The 10,108-nt window shown below is 41.2% G+C and overlaps 2 protein-coding genes across 15 annotated transcripts in view; both read left to right on the top strand.

Annotated features, from left to right (window-relative positions):
* LOC102225303 (unconventional myosin-IXa-like) overlaps positions 1-2,305 on the top strand; it is a 140,672-nt gene extending 138,367 nt beyond the window's left edge. For all 14 annotated transcript variants that reach the window (XM_014473007.2, XM_023346108.1, XM_023346102.1 and 11 more), the window contains 3 exons: positions 251-459; positions 548-690; positions 1,455-2,305. In XM_014473007.2, coding sequence (XP_014328493.1) covers positions 251-459; positions 548-690; positions 1,455-1,843 — 741 coding nt within the window. In that variant the 3' untranslated portion in view covers positions 1,844-2,305. The remainder of the gene's footprint in view (positions 1-250; positions 460-547; positions 691-1,454) is intronic.
* A 3,975-nt stretch (positions 2,306-6,280) lies between these two features.
* On the top strand, positions 6,281-9,084 carry LOC111612316 (DNA polymerase III PolC-type-like). The gene is made up of 3 exons (XM_023353368.1): positions 6,281-6,593; positions 6,709-6,757; positions 8,392-9,084. Exons 2-3 carry the CDS (start codon positions 6,709-6,711, stop codon positions 8,934-8,936), a joined length of 594 nt encoding a protein of 197 aa, XP_023209136.1. The 5' UTR covers positions 6,281-6,593; the 3' UTR covers positions 8,937-9,084.
* Positions 9,085-10,108: the final 1,024 nt, after the last annotated feature.

The raw sequence follows: 10,108 nt of genomic DNA on the forward strand, positions 1-10,108 counted from the left end.
GTGTGTGCTGCAGCAGCGCTCCTAGATTTTAGCAGTGATGGTGTTAAGTGTGGTCAGTGTGTCTGTATTGTCACCATGTGGTCAAAAACTGTAAGCTGAGCTTAGAGCAACTCAAACCGTCTCCTCTGCTTTAGGAGAAGTGACAAAACGGTCACATCTGACCAACGTCTTTGTTGAAAGACGTTGGTCAGGCTAAACCTTTACGCCACTGTGGTTTTTGTGTGTGTGTGTGTCGTTTAAACTTTAACAGAACAAAGTTCGTGTTCGGCAAAGCGGCTCCCACATCCCCTCGCCTCCTCTGAGCCCTAAAGCAGAAGGAGACGGAGTGGGAGGCGCCGGAGGAGGAGGAGGAGGAGAGGAGGCAGCAGGAGAAACGGAGATCAATGAGCAGCAGCAGCAGGCCATGCAGCAGGAGGAGCGGATCCTCACGGAGCAGATCGAGAGTTTGCAGAAAGAGAAGTACGCCGACATGCCAAATGAAGCCTGAGTAAGGCTCCAGAGCGAGGAACCATGAAGCCAATTCTTTGCTGCGTTTTTGTGCTCCCAGGGAGGAGCTGACATACGAGATGTTGGTGTTGGAACCACGCGCGTCCGACGATGAAACGCCTGAATCGGAGGCCTCCATCGGCACAGCGGACAGCTCTGAAAACATCACCATGGAGATGGAAGGAGCCACATCCGACCCCTCTGGTGCGTGAGTTTGTGTGTTATACACTGATACAGACTTCAGAATAGGCGTAAGGGGGCAATAACTTAGGGCGCAATTTCTTGGGGCATATATTTGAATTACATTTTTTTGCAATGAATGCATGTTTTAATGTCTTTGTATTTTCTATAAGAGCCTATTGCAGGTGAAGTATGCTCATATTTTGGGATTCTCTGAATATAAATAATACTTAAGCACATACTGGCCAAGGGACGTATTATCAGTTCATACCTACTTAAGTAAAGTACTACCTATTGATGTGCTGTAATTTGCATTAGCAAAATAATTTCTTTTCAGTTCATAGGGCACCAAAACGGTTTTGATTTAGGCTACAGAAACATGAGTGGAGATCGAGACTCAGAGCTGAACTCTGAGGAGAACACGTGTCTATGGAAAGAACTGTAAATGGTAAATGGACTGAACCTCTACAGAGGTTTTTCCAATCGTTTTGGCCACTCAAAGCACTTTTTACACTGGAGTCACATTCAATCACTGACATTCTACTGGTCAGATCATCTTCTGTTAGCGTCACCAACTGGTTTAGGTCTCATCTCTCTGGCTCCTCTCAACAAAATGTCAATTTTACTCATCACTGGTGTCCCACAAGGTTCCTTTCTGAGTTCCTTCCTGTTCATCACATTCAATATAAAATGTCATTAAAACGTCATTACATGAGCAATTGACGTACGTCATTGTTCGGTCCAGGTCTATGCGTCTTTTATCAATTCCTCTGCTCTGTCCTCGTCAGAACGCGGGACGTATCGATCGAGGAAGTCCGAGGCGAAGACCAGACGGACTCTGCGTCGTCAGCCGGACTCTCAGGACTCGGTCGACTCCACCTCTACCGCCTCCTCCTCCTACCAGCCCTCTTCCTCCCTCTCCTCCATAGCCTCCGGTTCCCCGTCCCCCCACTACCGCTTCCGTTCGTCCTCCTCCGGGCCCCTGCTCACCTCCTGCGGCCTGGGGGCCCCGCTGGCGGAACCGGAGGATGGCCAAAGGACTGGAAAGACTCGCCTCAGGCTCAGGCTGAGCCGCAGCTCGCCGCGCGACTCCTCTGGAAGCCATCAGAGGGAGTCGGACTTTGGCCCGGGCCCACAGCAGCTGGTTCTGTACAGCAATAACGAGTTTATGGTGTGATGATGAAGTGGGTGACGAAGACTGGCTGCTGCTGGTTTCTGAAGGGAATTATGGGAAGGTTGCAGGTTAGTGCGGACGCCCTCCTCTTTGCCCAATCCCCATCACCCTCTGACCCAGTCGAAGCTGAGCGAATTGGGGCAGCGACAATGCGGAGGGACATTGTGGCAAACGGTCAAGAGAAGTGGACTTGATTATCTGTGCGGACCAATGTGAAGTTAGGACATCTCAGTACTTTATGGCCCCTGCAGGTGTACCAGGGGTCGCTTAAAGGAACAACGAGAGGGGGAAGAAAAGATACTGTTGGGGGTGGCGGTGTTACTTTAAAACAAATTCCTGCAAAGCCAAATCTTACAACGCCCCATCTTTATTTTTCAGCATGTGGGCAGGTGGGTAAAGCCACCGAGAAGAAATGTAGCCATACTGACTGAACTGGTGGAACCAGCGCCAAGCTAAGTGTGCTTTTCACGTTTACACAGGACACACCAGCCAAGAGGCTGCACGCTTTTCCTCCACTTCTGTCCTTACATCCCTTAGAACAGACTGTCAAAACTGTATTATTATTATTATTATTATTATTATTATTATTATTATTATTATTATTATTATTATTATTATTATTATTATTATGTTACAGAGGACGTAAATGTACATAGAGAGAGAGAGTCCAGTGCTGCTCCCGGTTGTTCCTGATCTGTGTCCTTTTATTTTTTTCTCGTAAAGTGAAGTGTCAGAAATTCAGGTTCCACTTTCGTTTCCGTTCTGATTCCGCTCGCGTTGCGGCCATTTTTCCCGGAGCGGGTTTGGGAAGAGGCGACGTTCTGAATGTCAATATAGAGCGTTGATTGGCCGGCCGGCAGGAAGTGTGTGTTTTTGTACTTGCCTTTTTGTTTTCAGCACAGGTTTAATTTGGAAACATCAGTGTTACTGCATCAGGACTTGAATATGTCTTTTTTCTTGTTAACTGTACGATATTGCTGTATCATAGGTGTTTATTGATATCAAAGATGTCATGTTTTGTTATTATTGGTTTGTTATGATGAAAGCCATTTTTTCTCTCTCTCTCTTTGTTTCTGTCCAACACATCTCCTTCACTTCTCTGCATATGTAGCCTCTCTTACCCCTCATCTTATACACTAGGATTACTCTCGCAATCACACTAACTGAGGACGGGGGATGAGGGACGTCTATGGCCTCGCGCTTATTGACACACTTTAACCGTCCATTATCTCCTCTGAGCCACTCAAACTGCTCCGCTCTTTCCCGTCATAACCGTAGCTCTTCTGTAACTCTTCTCTCCGGGTTCTCGCTGTGAAACGTAGCATTTAATCTGCCTGCTAACCAAAACAAGTAGCGACTAATCCCACCTGGTTAGCCACGTGCGTGCGTACTCTTCCTCACCTCCTCTGTCCGTACCATGACGTCATCTCGCTCACTCCCTCAGTGTTGATCAGCTGACCGGCCTCAGCGGTACGTCGCGAAAGCCTTCGCGCCCCTCGAGCTTTTTCTGTCGCCGTACGGCCACCAGACTGCAGTGCGTTTTGTCCGAGCGAAGATTGTTTGAACGAGATTTTATGTCTCATTTTGTGTTTGATTTGTGGAACCGAAAATAAAATCCATCCGGGTTCGTGCTCGTGTTGCAGGCAAAATCTGAAAACGTTGAAGGGGTGCGAGCACTTTAGCAAGGCACTGTAATTGTTTCTTTAAAAAAAAAAGAAAAATGTTATAAAATACATGAACTGTAAACCTGTAAGGATTAAAAGAAAAAGTGAATCTGCTTCTGGAAGTGAGCTGAAAGAACAAAACAGCTCCTCGGTCAGTTATCTGCACAGTAATATTTGTGGTGTGTTTCCATATGACATTCTGGAAAGAAAAAAAAACTAAAAAAAAAAAAAAAAGATTTAAAAAAGGAAAAAGTGAATGTAACTGTCGCTGGAAGGCATGCCTCGCTTTCAGTCGTTGTTTTGTTCCTCTTTTATACACAGTGTATGTACTATTTATGATCATGGCATTGCGATGTACATTAGTTGGAAAAGAGTCTGTTATAAATAGGATATATTATCCTTTCATTACCAATTATTAATCATGGCAACATTTTTCTTCCCCCGCCCCCAACAGGCCACACCCGGTTCTGTCTTTTTGTTTGTTTTGTTTTTTGTTTTTTTTTGCGCAGGGAAAACGGTGAAAAAAAGAAGTGTTGCAAAAAAAAAGTGGACATAGTTAAGTATAAATAAGGTGCAATTTGTGTTTTCTTTTTTTAAAATGATTTAAACATCTTTATTGTTGTAAGGAAAAAACAACTTTATGGGGGAAAATTTCATCTGCTTATTAAAAAAAAGGCAAAACAATTGCAGCCAACCATACGTGAGTGGTGTGATTTCTTGGCACAGCCGGTTGCATTAGTTTGCTGCTAATGCAGTCTATTGTTAGCGCAGACACTTCAGTTACAAACTCCTCCATCACTTAGCGTTGATTCAAACGTCAGCGTCTTCCAGCTTGATCGTCACTTATTCATTGACCTCTGACTAATACCTGCAGCCGCATCTAATCATATACACTTTGAGTTATTTATGGCGTCCTTATCAGACTGAGATGTATTAATTTGAGCGTGTAGATTAACCAGTAGGCAACATCTTTAAAACTGTTAACCCCTCCAGCACATCCTCCAGGTTTTTGTTGTATTTCAGACCACATTAAATTGCCATACTGAGGTTATAGTCTTCACACTGTGTAGCTGTATGTAATATTTTTATTTTACCTCAGATTTTAGAAGTAAAATCTAAAGGACAAACCTGTCAGGGTCCAATAATACATAGTATAGTAAATGCATACATTTGAATGTTCTTACTAAATTAAGTCATTTTACTAATTTGATTTATTTAGCATTTAGAAAAATAAATGAATAAATAAGTTGTTTGTAATTAACGCATAAAGTATTTCTTAACACTAGGATGGCGACGTTTTCGATTTCTCCCCAGACTGGCCGAAACAGGGCCACAAGACCCTGTCCAAACTGACGACTCTGATGGCTCAAATTAGCGTCCCTTCTTCAATTGTAAATGTGGTCGTTGACCGTCGGGCCAGAAGGTAGGAGTGTGAATAGTCCATGTTGGGGGTGGGTATCTATGATACCTACAACTAGTCAGTTTAGTTTTGAAGCATACATGAAGTGTTTTTGGAGAGATGTGACCTTTTGCAGCTGATCCATGATGTTGTGCTGCATTATCCAGGTCATTTTGCCAAATGTACATAGAGTTCGCAAAACATACAATCTGTTTCAAAAAGTATGCAAAGGTTTTTCTAAAAGAAATTAGTAATGTTTCTCTTTGAAATAAAGCTAAGAGGGTATAACATGACAGTTTAGAAATAAATTAACCAAATTAATTGTGTTGATCCACCTCAAAAATATAATGCAAAAAGTGTAAGCAAAAGAAATCTGGGAGACTTTGCACATGCAAATTTGCATGCAGCCTTTTGTGCTGTGGAGGATAAATAGGTGACTGCTTCACCTATTTAGTTCACAAGAACTAATGGCATTTATTTCAGTCATAATCTTGCGAGGGGTGACCAAGGTTCCATCACTATGTGACAGCTGGTCAGCAAACCTGGCAAACATGATTGACATGGCAGCACTGAATGCACATGTGCTTTATCAAGCATGCATTGGGGTGCAGGAGAGACGGGTGGACTTCTATTTTACTGTCAGTCCTGCACTTTATATTTTATATTTAGATTTATATTCATATTTTATACTGTATTTTATTTTACTCACAACATTGGAACCTCAAACATTGTCCTGAGCCGTATGCAACGAAATTTCGTTCTGTATACACCCTGTGCATGCAAAATGACAACAAAGTCAGTCTAAGTCTAAGTCGAAGTCTAAGTCTAAGGAACAATTGTGCAACTGTGAGATGCGTTGAGGCCATTACCAGGGTACTTAAGGGTACTTAAGGGTACTTAGGCCATTTGGACAATCTCTACACTGAATAGGAGTGTTGTCTACGTGGACTACCTTCGGCCTTTCTAATTAAACAACAAAAACAAAAAAAAGCAATTAGATCTCTTCTAACACCATCAAGCATGTCAAAGTAAATCTTTTCTCTGACGCAGCTAAGATGAGCTGTTCACAATCCAACCCATTTAAACATGTGAGCTTTGGCGCCCTCTGCCGGACGAGACGTGGAAATAACAGATTAAACCAAAAACCTTCAGCTGAACTCTTAAATTCAACTAACTAGAACTTGTTAGCAATATAAAGTAGCTAACAGGTTAATAATTACAATAAAATTAAACAAAAAGAAAAAACAAGACCTCCAATATAGAAACATACAATTTATTTATAGTTTAATATTTTTTCATTATTATAGTTTGTTAAATCTACCGAATCTGCGTCGCGTGCGCTCCAAACAAGGACTCGCTTTCCGGTCTCGCGCCCGGCGGCGGCCGAAATGAAAGTAAGCGAAGAGCATCGAAACTTCCCGTTTCACACAAAGTCAAATGTGTTTGTTGTTCCGCATCTACGGCCTGTTGTGACAGGTAAGCAGACCGGCGGAACCGAGTCAGAATCGGTGGCTGACTGACGGACTTTTGCATGACGAAGAAGAAACGATACAGACTTGATGTGTTTCTCTTCAACTAAAATGAAAGTGGAGCTCGGATTTGTTTCCAAATGAGCTGCTATAAACGAGGCTCCTCGCTCCTACCGGCGTCACAACGCCCACTGCTCAGCTGAGGAAGAACCAGACATAAGGTGAGATTTATTCTCTCATGTTCTAGTTACTGGAAGTCCATCTGGTAAAGTTCGCTGATTAAATTTTTTTCAACCTGTGTTTCTTTAAATGACGGTTTAATTGATTTTATTCTAGATGGCTGACAAAATCATCGTTTTCATTGACCTGGAGACCACTGGATTAGGTAATCTTACCCACAAACCCAACCAATATCAAAACTACTTTTTCAAGAAAAAATTATAATACGATGACGTGCTTATTTTAAACAGAAGACAATTTCTGCTTTTGTTAAATAAACTGTTGTTATCGTTATGTTTCTAATCCTATCTAATTCAGCTTCTGAACTGCAAGTGGAATAAATTAGTACTAGAAGTTGAATGAAAGGAACTAGAGTCGTTTTAAATAATAATAAGCAATTGAACTCAAACTATGCAGGATTTTTGCTTATTAAACCAAACAGCTGACACAAATGCTAATAGGTATAAATTAAAATAAAAACAGACCAAAATGCCATTTATGGATACAAATGTTTTTATATGCTGTTTTTTTTAAATCTTTTGTAATATGTTGAGCATAAATATGCTTTTACTATTTTTGTTGTTGACTGAATTCTGAGGAGAGGATCTCTGTCCCAACTATTCCAAAATATTCCATATTTCAGATCATTTTAGCAGGTTTCAAGATGTCATTTTAAAACATTTCCTTGCTAACCAGCTTCATCCCTTCATATTTGTTTATTTGAAGACAAAGTATAAAAAGGTTTCCTCTTAGCTCAGGTGGGAAGAAACCGAGGTGCAGATCAGGGAACATCTAGGTTTCTGTTCCGTTTCCCTCCCACTCAGACCTCAAACGGGGAATTTAAGTTTGGTTTATTAGTCAGAGCAGGGTGGAGCGGCAACGTGTCTCTACAAAAGAGTAACCTCAACATCACGAAGCAAGAAAGATGCTACTAATCCTCTCAGTTTGGCACATAAAGGTGTGGAGTAAAAAAAAACAACAACAAAAAAAACACATTAGAGAAAGAATAAACACTTGTTCTTTGAGTCTGGTGAACCTGGGAGTCAGATGGCGACCAGACAAACCTTCACAAATAATTCTCAAACCAACTTATTCCAATATATGTATATGTTTCCTTATTCGGGTGAATGGCATGATGAGTGAAGATGGTGATGTCAGCAAAAACAGGAGCAAGATAATAACAGGAACAAAGTAACAATATAACAATAAATAATACTAATCAAAGTACACTAAATGGAAATACACGAAGAACAACATGCTAGAGTAATAAGAAACTAAAGTAAATACAGAGGAAAAAGCCTCTATGGCAAGGCCTTTCGAGCAATAATTAATGCATAATAAATAATGACTGTATGGCAAGAACAAACAGACCCTGTTTTCAGGTAAAAGATGAGATAAAACTGTTGAAGTGCCATGGGTTTGTTGAGATCACATAGTAAGAAGAAATCTATTTTACAGACCATAACAGTATTAAGAGACTTATCACTTTATTATGTTTTATTTAGATTTTATTTTACATATTTATTTCGTCAATATTATTTTTCATGTCGGTGTTAATGTCTTGAGGCAGGTCAGTGACTCCATGACACTTTAGTTTGACTCGTCAGGATTGGATTAAGAACCAGTTTTGTTCTATATAATTTTTCTCCAGTAAATCTTATTGATCTGTAAATGTCTGGTCTATTTAAAAAATATCACTTGTTTCTGTCCCATATTTGTATGTCATTTAAATGAAATAAAACATTTTTGCTGTCGTCGTCAGAGGATTTTTAACCTGCGTTTATTTTTGTCTTTGTTCAGATACTTCACGGTGTGACATCACCCAACTGGCCGCTGTCTGTGAGGAGAGCGTCTTCAATAAATACACTGTCCCTCAGCAAAACATTGATAAGGGCGCCACAGAGGTCACAGGCTTCAGAGTGCAGTCGGGTCGCCTGTTTCTCCACGATTCTCCCGTGGAAACCGTCCCAATCGATGACCTTCTGACCTCCTTCATCGACTTCCTGCGCTCCTTCCGACGCCCCGTAGTGCTGGCGGCCCACAATGTGATGCGTTTCGATGCGCCTGTGCTCACCAGAGTGATGAAGAAATATGACCTGTTCCTTCAGTTCCAGCAGGTGGTGTCGGGCTTCCTGGACACCTTCTTGCTTAGCAAGAGACTCTTCCCGGGCATTAGTGGCTATTCACAGGTGTCTTTGGTCAGGAACTTCCTGGGAAAGTCCTACGATGCTCATAATGCAGAGGAGGACGCCAAGATGCTGCAGGAGCTCTATAACGTGTGGAGACCTGACCAGTCTAGGGTCATGGCAAATACTTTTAAAGTAAATGAAAAGTACTTTTACTAAAGGAAAAAGCCTAATAACATCCCCTGAAAACGAACCGATGTATCAACAGAAACAAAACAGTTCTGAGTCAGGATAAATGTGGTTTCTTTTTTTGTCATCATGCACCTCTAAATCAATGGAAATATTAATAAACAATGAAGTAAGACAACTGGAAAGCCTTTTATCCTATGTAGTCCTGTAGCTGTGTGCTCTGTTGTTTCTGTGAGAAGTATGCCTCAGTTTATTTGTACGAACCATTAAAACTTCATTTTCTGTACATTCCTAAAACCTCTTATTTACACCAAATCATAGAAATCATAGAGATTTTATGTATGTACTGAAAATGGGTCTCCAGCTGGACTTGTAAAAGAAAATAAAAATATTCTGTCGAGTGTTTCAGTGGCTGTGCGTTGTCTACACTCGAAGGAGCAGGACCAGACTTCAGATTTCACTCCGTTCTTTTTCTATTTGACCAGTTGCACAGGTACAGCAGGTGATATAGGTGTAACACATTATTCAGATGAAAAATCTGATTGAATGATACATTTATGTTTTCCTCCCAAAACTAAAAATGTCCAAAGTATGCATTTAATAGTCTATTTAGTGCGCTTACTGACAGCCCTTTTCCTCACAGTTCAAGTGCCTTTGTGTAAATCCCGTCTGTCTTGCTTGCAGTAAACCAGCTGACTGGTTTACTGTATTGTGGAGATGCATGCAGGGTGTGTGTCTGCAAGTCACATGGCAATCAATCAATCAGTCAAATTTTATAGCACCTTTCAGCAGCAAGGCATTTCAAAGAGCTTTACATCATAACAAACACAAAGTCATGCAAAGTCATGTTTTGATTGTTGATAGAATCAACAATCAAAACATGACATTAAGTCAAGTTCCATCGTTAAATTCGTAATTGATTAGGTTTCAAATCCAACGCTAAGCAGGTCGGTTTTAGTCGAGATTTAAAGGCACTCGGTGTTTTACAGTTTTCTGGACGTTTGTTCCAGATTTGTGGTGCATAGAAGCTGAATGTATGTATGTACCTCGTTTGGTTCTGGTTCTGGGAATGCAGAGCAGAACCAGAAGACCTGAAGGGTCTGGAAGGTTGATACAACAATCCAGCCAGAAAGCTACGGCTCTCATTTCTTGACTTCTTTAGCAGTTAGCACTAACCTGCCGGTTAGTGCAGGCGAGAGACT

Source organism: Xiphophorus maculatus, chromosome 2 (assembly GCF_002775205.1).
Source record: "Xiphophorus maculatus strain JP 163 A chromosome 2, X_maculatus-5.0-male, whole genome shotgun sequence".
NCBI lineage: Eukaryota > Metazoa > Chordata > Actinopteri > Cyprinodontiformes > Poeciliidae > Xiphophorus > Xiphophorus maculatus.